The sequence below is a fragment of the Solanum dulcamara genome, chromosome 4, assembly GCF_947179165.1.
Source record: "Solanum dulcamara chromosome 4, daSolDulc1.2, whole genome shotgun sequence".
Taxonomy (NCBI): Eukaryota; Viridiplantae; Streptophyta; class Magnoliopsida; order Solanales; family Solanaceae; genus Solanum; species Solanum dulcamara.
Window position 1 is genome coordinate 4,048,638 of NC_077240.1, and position 17,705 is coordinate 4,066,342.

The 17,705-nt window shown below is 40.8% G+C and overlaps 1 protein-coding gene across 2 annotated transcripts; it reads right to left on the reverse strand.

Moving 5' to 3' along the window:
• Positions 1-46: 46 nt before the first annotated feature.
• LOC129885588 (cyclase-like protein 2) lies at positions 47-16,832 on the reverse strand. Of its 2 annotated transcripts, none has more exons than XM_055959916.1 (7): positions 16,276-16,832; positions 13,950-13,994; positions 13,593-13,665; positions 11,888-11,985; positions 10,367-10,437; positions 583-738; positions 47-318 (listed from the first exon to the last, which is right to left on the reverse strand). In XM_055959916.1, the coding sequence occupies exons 1-6, from the start codon at positions 16,691-16,693 to the stop codon at positions 613-615; spliced, it is 831 nt and encodes a 276-aa protein (XP_055815891.1). In that variant the 5' UTR covers positions 16,694-16,832; the 3' UTR covers positions 47-318; positions 583-612. The 2 variants fall into 2 exon arrangements, with proteins under 2 accessions (XP_055815891.1, XP_055815892.1); XM_055959917.1 differs by lacking the exon at positions 16,276-16,832 and adding an exon at positions 15,369-16,010.
• Positions 16,833-17,705: the final 873 nt, after the last annotated feature.

A 17,705-nucleotide genomic window follows, 5' to 3' on the forward strand; every position in this document is an offset into this window, starting at 1 on the left:
GTGCAAAAAATGTAGAGCAACTTTGAATGGATGAGTGAAGCAATACTTGGATGAACACCTATGAAATTTTCCTCTCCTGTCGAAATTAATATAAAGAACGTAATCATTGTCATCTTAAGACAAAAACAACTTGGATCTAAATATGTTGATCACTCTGTCAATCCATAAAACCATAAGACATACCATGAAAGCTGCAGATTATTTGCTCATGCTACGCGTTTTCAGTGTAACAGCTAATAACAATTACAGCCTAAACTACTCTGAAAATATGTCCCCTTTGCAGCACTTTTTCTTATTCAAAGCTATCTCCAGTGCTTCCTGCAGCATTTTATCCAAGCAAACAATGTGAAGAGTATACATAACCAAGAAGAAAAGAAAAGGCTATAAAATTTCATGCTATGAATTATAGGGCTGTCGGATCAAATGGATTCAAGTAATGGTATACACAAGGGATTAATAGAAAGGAGATGCAAAAACCAGGATTAGATAGAAAGTTTTTCACATTGAACAAGACAGTATACAAGGTAACATGTTATTTATCAAAAAATATAAAAACATACAAGGCAACATGTTTAAAAGTACCTTATGGTTGAGGCGGATAAGAGGAGAGTATTACTTAATCAGTATACATCTAATAGGTGATCCCTCTGCACCAAGCAACCTTAGGGGCAAACAGTGTACAGTGTATAAGCCAGCTTCTATATCATCCAGCTTCAGCCCTTCCACAAGAATAATCTCCTGGAACATTTCAAATACTATAAGATTGGGAGGATTATTAACTGGCATTAGAACAAGTAAATGTCAATGAAGTGACTAATTATAAACGTTCTATTGTCTCTTCAAAACAAAGAAGATAACGCTTGACTATAATTTTCTTTTCTTTTCTATTCTCGAAAAAAAAAAAATCATCCAACTTGCTTTCACAATCTTGAAAACAAAGATTCATTGATTAACCATCAAAAGGTTGACATATTTTGTAAGTTTATGTTCAACTAACGTCCACTCGGTTACCGCTTAGATTTCATCTTTATGAGTTTCATTACATGAGAAGGATGAACAGGAATGACAATATGGCATACAAATTAATCTTTGCCACCACCTCCTCTAGTTCTCCACATATATATTTTTTCTTCATAAAGAAAACTTCAGCTAAGGAAGTGGGGGTGGCCCATGAACTTTACCATTAAAAATTGACTCAAAAGTTGACAACCCTCTATAACTTGTAGAAGGTTAAGATGCAAATGTTGTAAAGTTCCAAGGTAAAGAGAGGAAATATATCATTTCACCCCTGAACTTGGCACGAAAACTCACTTTAGCAACTAAATTTAAGTTATATTTATATACCCCTTAACACACTTTCATTTCAATTATTTTCCACCCTAAAAAAATAATACCACTCTCACAACGTCAGTATGTATTACACTCGCCCCATGTCATTGCCACATCATTGCCACTGGGCTAGGACAAGGAGCTGCTTCGCTACGGGATCGTGCTGCATACCTTCTTTGATATTTTCAATAACGCTGCTGCCCGTTGAGCTGATGAGGGAAGCCAGGACAATCTTCCGGCTTAGAGCGTCGGCTACTACATTGGCCTTTCCAGGCTTGTGCTCAAAAGTGAAGTTAAATTCTGCCAAGAAGTCTTGCCAGCGGGCTTGCTTGGCAGTCAGAGTCTTTTGTGTTTGGAAATATGTCGTTGCGACGTTGTCCGTCTTCACAACAAAATGAGCCCCTAATATGTAGTGACGCCAAGTCCTTAGGCAGTGGACTACGGCCGTCAAATCCCTCTCATGAGCTGAGTAGCGCCGCCCAGCATCGTTCAACTTTCTGCTCTCAAAAGCTATCGGGTGGCCCTCTTGCATTAGGACGCCACCAATGGCAAAATCAGAAGCATCCGTGTGGATTTCGAAGGCCTTGGCAAAATCAGGCAGCGCCAAGACCGGTTCTTTGGTGATGGCTGCCTTAAGCTCCTCAAACACCTTGCTACACTTGTCATCCCATTTCCACTCCCGACCCTTTTTCAGCAGGTCAGTGAGCGGAGCTGCAATCGCTGAATAGGCGAAAATAAATCGCCGGTAGTAATTTGCAAGGCCAAGAAAGGACCGGAGCTCGGGCACTTTCGTTGGGGCCTCCCAATCCTGGATTGCCTTTACCTTGTCACCATCCATTTTTATCTCGCCATTAGCTTTGCTCGAGTCTTCTTACTGTTGGCCTCAAATGCAGGATGATATTGAAGTATATGTTCGCACCTGTCTTGTTTGTCAACAGGACAAGGTTGAGAACAAAGCACCTGGAGGACTACTTGAGCCATTGCCTATTGCGGAGCGACCATGGGACAGCGTCACTATGGACTTTATCACTTGCTTGCCGAACTCCGAGGGGTTTGGCACTATTATGGTTGTTGTCGATCGGTTCTCTAAATACGCAACCTTCACTGCCACTACAGCGAGTTGCAAGGCAAAGGAGGCTGCGCGTCTCTTCTTGAGGGACGTTGTCAAACACTGGGGTGTGCCTAAGCACATCATTAGCGATCGTGATCCAAGGTTCATTGGAGCCTTTTGGAGGGAGCTGTTCAGCCTACTTGGTTCAGAATTACATTTTTCCACCAGCTTCCATCCTCAAACGGATGGGCAGACGGAGCGTATCAATGGGCTCTTGGAATGCTATTTGCGGCACTATGTTAGCGCCAACCAGAAGGATTGGGCCAAGTTGTTGGACACTGCGCAATTCTCTTATAATCTGCAACGGAGTGAGGCCACAGGGCGGAGCCCTTTTGAATTAGCTACTGGGCAGCAGCCCAACACCCCTCAGTCGCTACCTGTTGACGCCGGCTTGAAGAGCCCGGGGGCTTATCACATGGCAAAGGCCTGGGAAGAGCAAATCGACCTTGCAAGGTCCTATCTTGATAAGGCAGCCCGGAAGAAATTTCTACCACTTGTCACGGGCTAATTTCTACAGCACGTGGGGCAACCTAAACAGCGTGCACGGCTTGCCTAAGTTCAGTCCTAATCAACAAGAAAGCACACCAAGTGCTGGAACAAAAACGTCCACACAACAGCCACAAACTGAAAATAAAGAGAGGGAGAAGCTTTGGGAGGCAAAGGCCAATTTTCTGATATTTGATTTCCAGATTAGCTACAATATGTGCTGCCCAAAGGGCTTATATAGATACATAAATAAAACAAAGGTTGTTGGCCCAATGATTCACTCTACTATGGCTGTCTACACAAGCAATAATAAAATATTCAAAAGCTGTCAGGCATGCTCACAGTCTCCAAGGCTGCAGGATGCATGCTGGCACGGCCTCACAAGCTGTCTGGACCACCAAGCTGCAGCTGCGATCCAGTGTAGCTGCGAGCGGGGCGGTACACGTTCCCCCACCTGAGTTGGCGACGACCCCGGCGCCACAGCATAACAAGTATTCTTGGACCTTGCGGCGGAACTGCCACAAGTCCTCATACTTCTCCCAAGTTGCTTCCTCTGGCGAAGTCCCTTTCCAGTGTACAAGGAACTGTGCACTTGAATTATTCCACCCCTTGCCGCGTAACAACTGATGGTCAATAATCGCCTCAATCTGCTTGTCTACGGCCGGTGGAGCAATAAAGATTTGGGGACGACTGCCTTGTCCTCGCCCTATGTCTTCCGTATCCTCAAAATAAGGTTTCAATTGACTAGCATGGAAGACAGGGTGTATCTTCAAATGGTGTGGCATGTCGACCCTATAGGAAATCTTGCCTGCCTTGGCAATAATCTCAAAAGGTCCTTCAAATCGTCGAATCAGGTTTTGATTCACCTTCCTCAACGACTTGAATTGCCGGGGATTAAGTTTGACCATCACCTTATCCCCAATACGGTAATCAGTGGGACGCCGCTTACGATCAGCAAATTTCTTCATCTTTCGGGCTGCCTTATCAAGATAGGACCGTGCAAGGTCGATTTGCTCTTCCCAGGCCTTTGCCATGTGATAAGCCCCCGGGCTCTTCAAGTCGGCGTCAACAGGTAGCGACTGAGGGGTGTTGGGCTGCTGCCCAGTAGCTAATTCAAAAGGGCTCCGCCCTGTGGCCTCACTCCGCTGCAGATTATAAGAGAATTGGGCAGTGTCCAACAACTTGGCCCAATCCTTCTGGTTGGCGCTAACATAGTGCCGCAAATAGCATTCCAAGAGCCCATTGATACGCTCCGTCTGCCCATCCGTTTGAGGATGGAAGCTGGTGGAAAAATGTAATTCTGAACCAAGTAAACTGAACAGCTCCCTCCAAAAGGCTCCAGTGAACCTTAGATCACGATCGCTAATGATGTGCTTAGGCACACCCCAGTGTTTGACAACGTCCCTCAAGAAGAGACGCGCAGCCTCCTTTGCCTTGCAACTCGCTGTAGTGGCAGTGAAGGTTGCGTATTTAGAGAACCGATCGACAACAACCATAATAGTGCCAAACCCCTCGGAGTTCGGCAAGCAAGTGATAAAGTCCATAGTGACGCTGTCCCATGGTCGCTCCGCAATAGGCAATGGCTCAAGTAGTCCTCCAGGTGCTTTGTTCTCAACCTTGTCCTGTTGACAAACAAGACAGGTGCGAACATATACTTCAATATCATCCCGCATTTGAGGACAACAGTAAGAAAACTCGAGCAAAGCTAATGTCCGCTTCTGCCCTGGGTGGCCCGCCCAAGCAGAATCATGCCCCTCCTTTATCAACTTGCGCCTCAGGTTTGCCCACCTTGGCACGTACACACGCCTGCCTGTGGTGTACAGCAGGCCATTCTCCTCCCAAAATTTCTTTGTCTTGCCCTGCTGGGCTAGGACAAGGAGCTGCTTCGCTACGGGATCGTGCTGCATACCTTCTTTGATATTTTCAATAACGCTGCTGCACGTTGAGCTGATGAGGGAAGCCAGGACAATCTTCCGGCTTAGAGCGTCGGCTACTACATTGGCCTTTCCAGGCTTGTGCTCAAAAGTGAAGTCAAATTCTGCCAAGAAGTCTTGCCAGCGGGCTTGCTTGGCAGTCAGAGTCTTTTGTGTTTGGAAATATGTCGTTGCGACGTTGTCCGTCTTCACAACAAAATGAGCCCCTAATATGTAGTGACGCCAAGTCCTTAGGCAGTGGACTACGGCCGTCAAATCCCTCTCATGAGCTGAGTAGCGCCGCTCAGCATCGTTCAACTTTCTGCTCTCAAAAGCTATCGGGTGGCCCTCTTGCATTAGGACGCCACCCATGGCAAAATCAGAAGCATCCGTTTGGATTTCGAAGGCCTTGGCAAAATCAGGCAGCGCCAAGACCGGTTCTTTGGTGATGGCTGCCTTAAGCTCCTCAAACGCCTTGCTACACTTGTCATCCCATTTCCACTCCCAACCCTTTTTCAGCAGGTCAGTGAGCGGAGCTGCAATCGCTGAATAGGCGAAAATAAATCGCCGGTAGTAATTTGCAAGGCCAAGAAAGGACCGGAGCTCGGGCACTTTCGTTGGGGCCTCCCAATCCTGGATTGCCTTTACCTTGTCACCATCCATTTTTATCTAGCCATGGCAAATAGTATGCCCAAGGAATTGAATGGTGGGCTGTGCGAAGCTGCATTTCTCTCGCTTGACGCACAGCTCCTTGTCCCGCAATATTTGGAATACTTTGCACAAGTGCTCCACATGTTCCTCCATACTGTTGCTATAAATCACAATGTCATCCAAATAGATGACCACAAACTGATCCAAAAATGGGTGGAACAGCTTATTCATCAATGTGCAAAATGTGGCAGGTGCATTTGTCAAGCCAAATGGCATGACCAGCCACTCAAACGCCCCATAACGAGTTACGCACGTCGTTTTGGGCTCATCCCCTTCAGCAATACGAACTTGATAGTAGCCTTTCCTCAAGGCCAATTTTCTGATATTTGATTTCCAGATTAGCTACAATATGTGCTGCCCAAAGGGCTTATATAGATACATAAATAAAACAAAGGTTGTTGGCCCAATGATTCACTCTACTATGGCTGTCTATACAAGCAATAATAAAATATTCAAAAGCTGCCAGGCATGCTCACAGTCTCCAAGGCTGCAGGCTGCATGCTGGCACGGCCTCACAAGCTGTCTGGACCACCAAGCTGCTGAGCACTTGTCACGGGCTAATTTCTACAGCACGTGAGACAACCTAAACAGCGTGCACGGCTTGCCTAAGTTCAGTCCTGATCAACAAGAAAGCACACCAAGTGCTGGAACAAAAACGTCCACACAACAGCCACAAACTGAAAATAAAGAGAGGGAGAAGCTTTGGGAGGCAAAGGCCAATTTTCTGATATTTGATTTCCAGATTAGCTACAATATGTGCTGCCCAAAGGGCTTATATAGATACATAAATAAAACAAAGGTTGTTGGCCCAATGATTCACTCTACTATGGCTGTCTATACAAGCAATAATAAAATATTCAAAAGCTGTCAGGCATGCTCACAGTCTCCAAGGCTGTAGGCTGCATGCTGGCACGGCCTCACAAGCTGTCTGGACCACCAAGTTGCTGCTGCGATCCAGTGTAGCTGCGAGCGGGGCGATACACGTTCCCCCACCTGAGTTGGCGACGACCCCGGCGCCACAGCATAACAAGTATTCTTGGACCTTGCGGTGGAACTGCCACAAGTCCTCATACTTCTCCCAAGTTGCTTCCTCTGGCGAAGTCTCTTTCCAGTGTACAAGGAACTGTGCACTTGAATTATTCCACCCCTTGCCGCGTACCAACTGATGGTCAATAATCGCCTCAATCTGCTTGTCTACGGCCGGTGGAGCAATAAAGATTTGGGGACGACTGCCTTGTCCTCGCCCTATGTCTTCCGTATCCTCAAAATAAGGTTTCAATTGACTAGCATGGAAGACAGGGTGTATCTTCAAATGGTGTGGCATGTCGACCCAATAGGAAATCTTGCCTGCCTTGGCAATGATCTCAAAAGGTCCTTCATATCGTCGAATCAGGTTTTGATTCACCTTCCTCAACGACTTGCGTAACTCGTTATGGGGCGTTTGAGTGGCTGGTCATGCCATTTGGCTTGACAAATGCACCTGCCACATTTTGCACATTGATGAATAAGCTGTTCCACCCATTTTTGGATCAGTTTGTGGTCATCTATTTGGATGACATTGTGATTTATAGCAACAGTATGGAGGAACATGTGGAGCACTTGTGCAAAGTATTCCAAATATTGCGGGACAAGGAGCTGTGCGTCAAGCGAGAGAAATGCAGCTTCGCACAGCCCACCATTCAATTCCTTGGGCATACTATTTGCCATGGCGAGATAAAAATGGATGGTGACAAGGTAAAGGCAATCCAGGATTGGGAGGCCCCAACGAAAGTGCCCGAGCTCCGGTCCTTTCTTGGCCTTGCAAATTACTACCGGCGATTTATTTTCGCCTATTCAGCGATTGCAGCTCCGCTCACTGACCTGCTGAAAAAGGGTCGGGAGTGGAAATGGGATGACAAGTGTAGCAAGGCGTTTGAGGAGCTTAAGGCAGCCATCACCAAAGAACCGGTCTTGGCGCTGCCTGATTTTGCCAAGGCCTTCGAAATCCACACGGATGCTTCTGATTTTGCCATTGGTGGCGTCCTAATGCAAGAGGGCCACCCGATAGCTTTTGAGAGCAGAAAGTTGAACGATGCTGAGCGGCGCTACTCAGCTCATGAGAGGGAAATGACGGCCGTAGTCCACTGCCTAAGGACTTGGCGTCACTACATATTAGGGGCTCATTTTGTTGTGAAGACGGACAACGTCGCAACGACATATTTCCAAACACAAAAGACTCTGACTGCCAAGCAAGCCCGCTGGCAAGACTTCTTGGCAGAATTTAACTTCACTTTTGAGCACAAGCCTGGAAAGGCCAATGTAGTAGCCGACGCTCTAAGCCGGAAGATTGTCCTGGCTTCCCTCATCAGCTCAACGGGCAGCAGCGTTATTGAAAATATCAAAGAAGGTATGCAGCACGATCCCGTAGCGAAGCAGCTCCTTGTCCTAGCCCAGCAGGGCAAGACAAAGAAATTTTGGGAGGAGAATGGCCTGCTGTACACCACAGGCAGGCGTGTGTACGTGCCAAGGTGGGCAAACCTGAGGCGCACATTGATAAAGGAGGGGCACGATTCTGCTTGGGCGGGCCACCCAGGGCAGAAGCGGACATTAGCTTTGCTCGAGTCTTCTTACTGTTGGCCTCAAATGCAGGATGATATTGAAGTATATGTTCGCACCTGTCTTGTTTGTCAACAGGACAAGGTTGAGAACAAAGCACCTGGAGGACTACTTGAGCCATTGCCTATTGCGGAGCGACCATGGGACAGCGTCACTATGGACTTTATCACTTGCTTGCCGAACTCCGAGGGGTTTGGCACTATTATGGTTGTTGTCGATCGGTTCTCTAAATACGCAACCTTCACTGCCACTACAGCGAGTTGCAAGGCAAAGGAGGCTGCGCGTCTCTTCTTGAGGGACGTTGTCAAACACTGGGGTGTGCCTAAGCACATCATTAGCGATCGTGATCCAAGGTTCATTGGAGCCTTTTGGAGGGAGCTGTTCAGCCTACTTGGTTCAGAATTACATTTTTCCACCAGCTTCCATCCTCAAACGGATGGGCAGACGGAGCGTATCAATGGGCTCTTGGAATGCTATTTGCGGCACTATGTTAGCGCCAACCAGAAGGATTGGGCCAAGTTGTTGGACACTGCCCAATTCTCTTATAATCTGCAGCGGAGTGAGGCCACAGGGCGGAGCCCTTTTGAATTAGCTACTGGGCAGCGTCAAAAATTACCAACCCTTCATTTTTTTTAATTAGTTTTTCTCTCTTCTTCTCTCTTTTCTCTTTTTTCTTCTTTCTCCTCATCCTTCCACAACAACCACCACAGTTGCCACTGGACACCACAAAAAAAAAATTATTATTATCCGTTCAAATTGGATGAACTGTCCTCAAAAAAAATAATTATCACCATCATCTTTAATCCACACCCTCCACTACCACCATCATCTACCTCGAAATCTCATCTAATTCTTTTACAAATTAATCCCATTTACACTCAAATTCGTTCAAATTGGTTGTTTTGGTGTTATTGTTGGTCATTATTAATTTGAAAGAACTGCCCTACAACAAAAAAAAAATCATCACCGTCATCTCCCCATCAAATTTCTTCCAACTCCTACTCAAATTCGTCCAAATTGGTTGTTTTGATTGTTATTGTTAGCAATTATTATTATTATTTACAAATCCATTTCTTCCATAACTTTATTTTTGAAAGAAACAAAAATCAAATCAGGAAATCAAAAAATGGTGAAATTGAAAAGAAAAGAATGATGAAATATAGAGAGAAAGAGGGACGTGTGGAGGAGAAGAAAGAGGAAGGTGGTGGGGGCGGGATTGTAGAGTGACGTGGGTTGTGAAGAAGAAAAAGGTGGTGGGTGTGCAGAGATAGAGGGGTGAGTTGTAAACGAGAAGGAAGTAATTTTTTTTAATTGTATATTATTTTTTTTTATTTTATTATTATATAATAATACATATATATCAATGGGTCCACCTTTTTGTGCTCTTCAATTGCTTAATTTTTTATAAAAAAATAATTGAAATGAAAGTTCTTAAGGGGGTATACAAATACAACTTAAGTTTAGTAGTTAAAGTGACTTTTCGTGCCAAGTTCAGGAGTGAAATGATGTATTTCCTCGTAAAGAAACTACGATTGTCAATCGTCATTATTAAGTGACTATCCAAATCTCTTCTAAAAATGTACAAGTGAAGATCAATACACCCAAAATAACCTTACCTGCTTTGCAGATGACATCTAGTTCACAATCTAGCATATAAGATTTAGAAAGCACCATAATTACTACAACTCACATCAATTTTGAGATGCCGGTGATTAGGGTTAGATGCTACTGGTAGCAATTAGGAAATATTACAGTGAATCATTTTGTTATCACGCCTTCACCCAATCCAGTTGAACCAAGGTTAAGGCCAACAAGTTTCCTGGTAAACAAGAAGTTGGGAAGCTGATCTAAATTTTGAAAATGTAATCACTCATTTAGGAAAGCAAGGCTTTCTATCTCCATGATATGCAATCACTTTCTGTTTTTTTTTAAATTATTTTTTCACCTTAAAAAAAGAGTTGGATCACCGGTACCAATTACCGCTAAGAGCAACTTGAACATGTAACACCTTTCTCATGGAATTATGAAATATTAACTCGAGCCAAAGTAAAAAAATTAGGCGATTAAAAAAAAAAGAATTCTGGGTAGAGTAAAATCTTCATTATATACATTTGCAACCAAACACACACACCCCTCAATCGACACCCCCAATTTCCCCTCGATGTGAATCAAATCATAGGGGGCAACAAAGGTTCAACTTAGTCTGAATATGACGACTTACCCTGCTTTTCAGGAAAACGTGATGGGAAGGAAGCAAATCATCGAATGCAGCAACCGATAAGTAATCAATTCCTGGAAAAAGAAAAACAAATATCAGCTATGAATTCTTCTACCAGTCGATAATTGACTAAGAGGAAAATTAGGAATAAGTTATGTTGGTGAAATTACAAGATTACAAATTACAATTGAAAAATAAAATGAAGAAATTAACTTCACTTCTGAGGCGCGGATATCTCGCTCTCTTTAAGGAGATTCAAGCCCACAGCAGTAAATCGTTTCACTGGTCCAGCAGTAGTCCTCTTGACTTGTCCCCTCCAGGATACAACAGCCTTATCACAAAATGTAACTCAACAAACTCTGGACAAGAGTTGAGTTTAAAGCTCCACACAAAGAACACCTCCCTTCAACTAATAAGAACTCTCTTTTTAGACAAACTTAATTCTCTCAACTTTTTTCTTCTCTTATCTTACCTTTCAAAACAAAGAAGACCTCTCTATTTATAGGAGAGAAAATCGTACAAAGATGAAAAAATAATGGAATGCCATCATTATCATCATTTAGTGCACCATTATGATTTAGTGCACCACTTATTAGTGATAATTATGTTAAAAATACATAATGGAATGATTTAGTCTTGCACTAACTAAAGATGATAATGAAAGGCATTTTATGCACTAATGAAAAATAGAATAAAGATGACATTAAATTTCATCAATGGACAATTGCTAAAATTGCAATTTAATAAAATGTTAAAATGCCCACACTAACAATCCCCCACTCATTTACTCTAGTTGAGCTGCAGCAGTAAGACACAGAAGCCTCTTAGGACAAAGTCAAACTATGGGAGTTCATAAGTTGAGGGCAAAAGTTGGGAGAAATGGGAAAGGAAAATAACCAAATTTATAACTATGACAGATTATTGTCAAAGAAATTTGTCAACAGGAGGCAGTAATGGAACAACTGGATGAGGATAATAACGGTACATGAACCATGACACATGCAGACTAAGAGTGGGATAAAGCAAGAAAGTAAAATCAAGTTTAAATTCCTAATTCACCAATTAAAAATTCAGACATCAGTCAGACTGAAGATAATACAAATATATATATAATGTATATATGCATGTGTATTAATTAAATACCAGTTCAAGCACTTCATCTGCATGATGTTCCACTTACTCATGACATGAAGCATAAAGTACTGACATGATTCATGCAGAATTATCTTTTAATTGACAAAATATATTTACACCAAGGATAAGTTCACTCCAGTAAGGAGCATGCAAGAAAGTGCAAGCTATTGAAACAACTTTCACATATTACTCTAGATAGTAACTGTGTCAATCAAGCAGGGTGTCACAGGAAGATGGGAAAAGAAGAGAGAAACCATCTGACTATAGAGGTGTAACAGTACACGAAGTATACTATTTATTGTCGAGCACTGTTGTAACCAACATTCAAGCATGCAGTAAACCATAACATCATACATTATTAAGATATCATAGTGTTACAGCCCATCTTACCAACAAGTTTGATGTCAGTGTTATCCACTAGCCACTGTGATCCATCCTTCATGAATCCAACATAGCTTGTGTCGAATGCCTTTTTCCACATAAGACGCCTGAAAGTCAATTAAGCTTGATCAAGACACACTGCACGACTGTAAATGTACATTTAAGTCAAATCATTTAAAATTCTATGCAAAGTGTTGATTCAGGAACCCTGATAGCATCTAACCTTCTTTCTATACTAAGTGATTATGCATATTAATTCGTTGAAAGATGAGCAACAACTACATAAATAATGAGTGCATCAAAATGAAGCTCTCAAACAGCATACACCTGCACTCTAAGAAGGAGATGGAGTAGAAGAGGAATCCTACCCAGTTCAGGTAAGCTCACCCTTTGCACTAAATGCCAAACCTTAATTGCTTATACAGTTATACTTCAATTAGGTTTTCGAAAAATTTATTCAGCGACAGCATTACCACTAAAGAACAAGAAAAAAGGTTAGAGACAGATATTTTGTACAATCCGCTACATCAGGCTAGGGTTCGCAATACATGAGTAAAGCATGTGAAACAAGCATTGGGATCCCCACGGATGCTTGGGAGGTACGCGATTAAGATGCTATTTAAAATGTATAGCCATTCCAGTAAAAACTTGACCATTCCATGCCTAAACTGAAGAAGATACAATGATATCCACAATGAACAGATAGGGAGTGTGCTGTAAGTTTTATTATGTTTTTCGCAATTCATCAATCTATTTTTTTTGAGATTTTGAAAGTGTAATCCAAGATCTTTGTAGAAGCACATTCGCCAGAGTCAGAAGGCAATTTTTTTTTTGCTATGTTCTAGTTGGTTTTCAACTTCCATTTCCAACTTTCACGATTTAGTCCACAGTCCAACAAAGCTTTCACTACCAAGAAGCAGAAATTGATCACACCCCACACAAGTTCAACTCTTATATTGCCCGAAAAATTAGACTTGAGCAAGAAGTAAAAGCGCGAACTTCACTTAACATTTGACAACCCTCTTTCATACAGCACCACAAAGAAAGAACAGAAACAAACATAAAGATGCAAAGATTCACAAATCCTAAATTTCCTTCAGAGTATACCAAAATCAGATGTAAGGATAAAAAAATTATTAGATGCCTGTTGTTTATCTTTGTAATTAAAAACAACCTAGCCTGAAGGAAAATGCTTGAAGGGGCATTTGATTAAAAGAATGTGTAGATGCATCATTTATCAAAGAGGTTAGTCTTTAGCAACCCTTTAAACGGGTATGTCAAGTTCAAGCATGATGATGTAGGGTGCATTTACAAAAAATTTAAGGGTCCAGGTGTATACTGATAATTAAAGTTGGATCCCCAAATGTAAGTTTGCTGGTTACCTGTCGAGCGACTTTGCTTATGGGGCTATTGGAATACGCTCCATTCAAATGAAATTTTATATAATACCACAAACCAGATTCCTTGAGTGGAAGAATCTGTAAATTCTGGATATACTCAAACTATTAACGATGAAAAGAGACAAACAAGAACACAAAGCATAACAGTGACATGTAACAAAACTTCCAACAACTTCACTATAATATACAACAACAAACATGTCGAAAAAGAAAGGAGAAGCTATATACAACTTAGAGAAACCTTGAAGAATGGAACTCTGATCAACAACAAGCATGCAACCTAAGCACAGTTCTAAGATGCTGCTATAAATTACCTGTCAGTGTTTAGTGTCCTGAAAAGTACTCGTTTGACTCCCTTGGGAATATGCAAGGAATGCATAACATCCGCTGAATAAAAGAAAACAAAAGTATGATGGTATATAGCCAATAAACTTATGTCAACAACTCTGGTCTGCCACTCAAATCTCAGAGAGTATTTCTTCATCTAGTTGTTGCAATATCATATTGCATGCAAGGTAAAGACAGAGATACTTTTAAGCTCAATAATTTCATGTCAACTGATATGCTGGCAAATTGGGAACTATTAGAAAATAAGCTGGAATAATTGATTCAAAAATAGGAGAGTTTATCATACTAGAGAAATTCAGCATGAGATGGGAGGGGGAGATTACCAGTTAAGTTCTTGTCTCTCGGAACATCAACTAGCAATGCAGGACCTGTTAAAGCAAGTGAAGAACATCATCATTAATGCATGAAAATGTGTAATACTGCCTGTAAAAAGATAAAACACAAATACACACTGCCAAAAATCGAACAAAGGGAGAAAAATTGGTGGTATGTTAAAGTGAAGAATTCAATTTTTTTAAAAAAATATACAGGAAACCTTACTCTGAAAAGAAAAGAGAATCAAGATCAATGATAAGCCCTTAAAAGGACCACAACCAGTCAAACAAAAAACAAAAATGTAAAGGATCTTTGAAGGAGGTATCCTTCCAATGAAGAAGACAGCAAAGAAAGGAAATTTCTTTATTCCATGAAAAACAATAAAAAGAATGATATCATGTGAATGTATCATATGTGAATGGATCAACGTAAACGCAATCAGAGAAAATGCATTAAATTTGAGTATATATGCATTGTGAAGCAAGAAACACTAGGTAAGAATAAACTCCCAGCATGTAACCCACACTCTTCCTTTCCTTCTCTTTTTTCCCTTTTCTCGGCAATGACAAATGCTTTACCGTAAATAAGGTATGCGGCTTCAACTGTCACTGAAGAAACGGAATTTTTCTTTTAAGGGTCAACGATTCACCAAAGAAAGACAGGATTGTCAACTCTAACTGAATTGACGTTTCAGGAATTCCTGTGAGGTTGTTTACTAGCTTCTTCTCTTTTTTCTTTTTTTCAATTTGATAAGAACAAAATGTTTGCCAAATACAAAATTGGACTATGCAGCTGCTCCTGGGCATCTGGGAGGAGTACAATATCTTAAGACCCTAGAATCAGTCATAAAATCTTTATCAACAGAGGATAAAGCATACTTCCTCTGTATCAATCTATGTGACATAGTTTTGACTCAAACACGGAGTTTAAGAAAATAAGGGAGACTTTTGAAACTTGTGTTTTAAACATCCCATAACATTTGTGTGGCTACGAGACTTTTGAAACTGTTGGTATTAAACAGGCCATAGCATCTGTGTAGCTATAAAAGCTTCACATTAAGGAAAAAATGAGAAGTTTATAGTTAGATGTTTCCAAATATAGAAATGAGCAATTTTTTCAGAACGGTGAAATAAAGAAATTAAATAGTATCACATAAACTTGAACAGCAGAAATAGTTAGGACTAAAAAAGATCTCAAAAGGATTGATTCAAAAAACTCTAGTTCTTAGACTAGGTCTCAACTGTTTCCAGTTTTAAGAACTAATCTCCAGATCATCAATTTGAAAGAGCAAGTAAAATTCAAGGTTTCAAACTGTGGTGTAGAGTTAATCAGAGCCATGACTCATGAGTAGTTAAAAATAAGCACATGAGTAATCATTTTTCTAAAGCACAAGAGTTATCAAAGGTAGAATTTCCTGTGGTTAATACCATTGAGAACTCTAAGGTCAAGGGAATCAACATCAAACCCTGCATCATAGTACTCCTCATAAACATGTCCTGGTGCATCAACATGAGTGCCAGCATGAACGCCTAATCTCAGTTCCGAAAAGTTGTAATCAGAGCCATTCTTCATGCTCGACAAAAGAGTGAGAAACTGTCCAATTCCTTCATCAGAATCCCCCATAGGAGTATTAGGGTTGAACTGGTGTGTGATATCAAATATCTGTCCATCTTCATACACCTCTCTCCTCAAAGGTCTCAAATCATCACTAGATCCAACACAAGCACCCGGTTCATCACCATATCCAGTTGGGTATGCATCATTAGGTGATGAAAAAACGAGTGATATTGCACTTACAGCCAGCAACTCAGCTAATACTAGCAACTTACACACAACCCTCATCTTTCTTTCTAAAAAAGGCCTGAACTTGAGCAATGGAAATTAGAAAGCTCAATGTTATGGCTTCACACTATGCTCAGTAGCAGTTCGCAAAGAAATTTTGGTAGGTAAACATTGGGTACTCTTCAAGAAGATGCTTTCATTTTTTTTTAAGTTATGGATAATATTCAATATTTTTGATGCCTCAGAAGATACCCTGACAATTGGGTCCTTACAAGTAATAAATATTTACAAGTTGCATTAATCACATCAATCTCCAGATGGAGCTCTCAACAAAACAAAGTTTTCAAACTTTGCGGCCTTAGCTGAGGCCAAGAATAACATGTGGAATGTCGCTTTCTAGTTTATTTCATCAAACGCGTGAACTTAAGTGAAGGAGAGACCAATGCACAAGATAGATTAACAGGTCTAATACTACTAGTACTAGTTACTGTGAAAAAATGAAACTAATTTTCCAAGCATTTGAGACCAAAAGAGATGGAGATCGATGGTTACCATTGAGAACTTCGAGGTCGAGAGTGTCGACATCAAAGCCGGCATCGAAATAGTGATCGTAGACATGGCCAGGAGCATCAATATGAGTGCCGGTATGGGTCGGAAGTTTCATCTCGGAGTTATTAGCAAGAGAGCCATTCTTCATGCTGTTAGGCAGCCACAGGAACTGACCAAGCCCGTCTTCCAAACCCCAGGACGGCATATCAGGGGTCAATCGATGAGTAATGTCAAAAATCCTTCCGTTCCCGTAAACTTCACGACGGACAGGAATTAGGTCATCGGAAGTAGTAGATAGACAGGAGGTTGTCGTTTCAGTACCATACGGCGGAGGATAAGCGGAATCGGCGACGGAAACAATTGGATTGAGAATTAATTGTGAAAGAGTGATTAGTAGAAGAAGAAATGCAGGGATTTTCATCTCGCCGGAGTATGAATGAACAGTCACCGGAGCTGAGCTTGGCGGTAGACGGAGGAAGAAGACACTGTGATTGAAGCAAAATGTATTTTCTGATTATAAGCGCACACAAGTTTTTCAGTGGGAAGTAAACACTGATTAGGATTTAATGGAATAACGCCTAGAGATGATAAAAAACAACACTGTTATCCGGTAAATGTATTTTATCTTAAATAAATTATCTATTATAATAACTAAAGTATTAATTTTAGTATAAGAACATGAAATAAGAGCTAAATATAACACGTATTTACTCTTCGTAAGACTGCAAGATAACGTGTTCCCTTTAAATATGTTTGTAAATACTTACAAACTAATCTTTTCTTTTGCCTAATCCATTATAGGTGTCAGCAAATCTACAAAGATAAAGGAGTCAAAAAAATATCTATAAAGATGAGAGGACAAGTTGCAATGATTATTTGGTTAAGTTGTTTTAGCTTGATTTGATAATCGCAGACTTTATTTTAGTAGTCTCAACTACAAAACGTTTATTTTTTGTGAAGATAATAATTTTATCACTATTCCATCAATCACAATTATAATATTTTTTTAAAAAAATATAAAATGCAACTATATTCAATTTTGTTGCCGTGATTATGTTGCCTGAAAGGTAATTGATAATTCGAGAGGAGCAGCTTCAAATGTTGATTTTAAAATAGTCTCACTTTATCGGATTAAAATTGTAAAAAGGATCAAATAGAGTTTTGTCTTTTGTCATATTAAGAAAAAGATTGTTTGATACATAAAATAAGGATAATAATTTTGAAATTATCTCATGTTTGATTTGAAATATTAACTAATTTCAAATAACTAATCCCATAATATATTTTTCTTTGTAAAATATCCCAACATTGTACGAAACACCGCTTACTAGTACTTAGCAGGATTTGTTTATATGTTGCTAGGATTTTTATCCATTTTAAAAAAAAATAAAAAATCATCATTTATTTAACAAAAACTCAAAAATTGTTATAAA

Excerpts from the sequence above, each read along its gene's own strand:
- LOC129885588 (XM_055959916.1), bottom strand. The coding sequence starts at position 16,693 with ATGAAAATCCCTGCATTTCTTCTTCTACTAATCACTCTTTCACAATTA. Across the intron at positions 11,986-13,592 it reads AGGACACTAAACACTGACAG|GCGTCTTATGTGGAAAAAGG; the intron begins GTAATTTATAGC and ends ATTGACTTTCAG. Across the intron at positions 739-10,366 it reads ACGTTTTCCTGAAAAGCAGG|GAGATTATTCTTGTGGAAGG; the intron begins GTAAGTCGTCAT and ends GAAATGTTCCAG.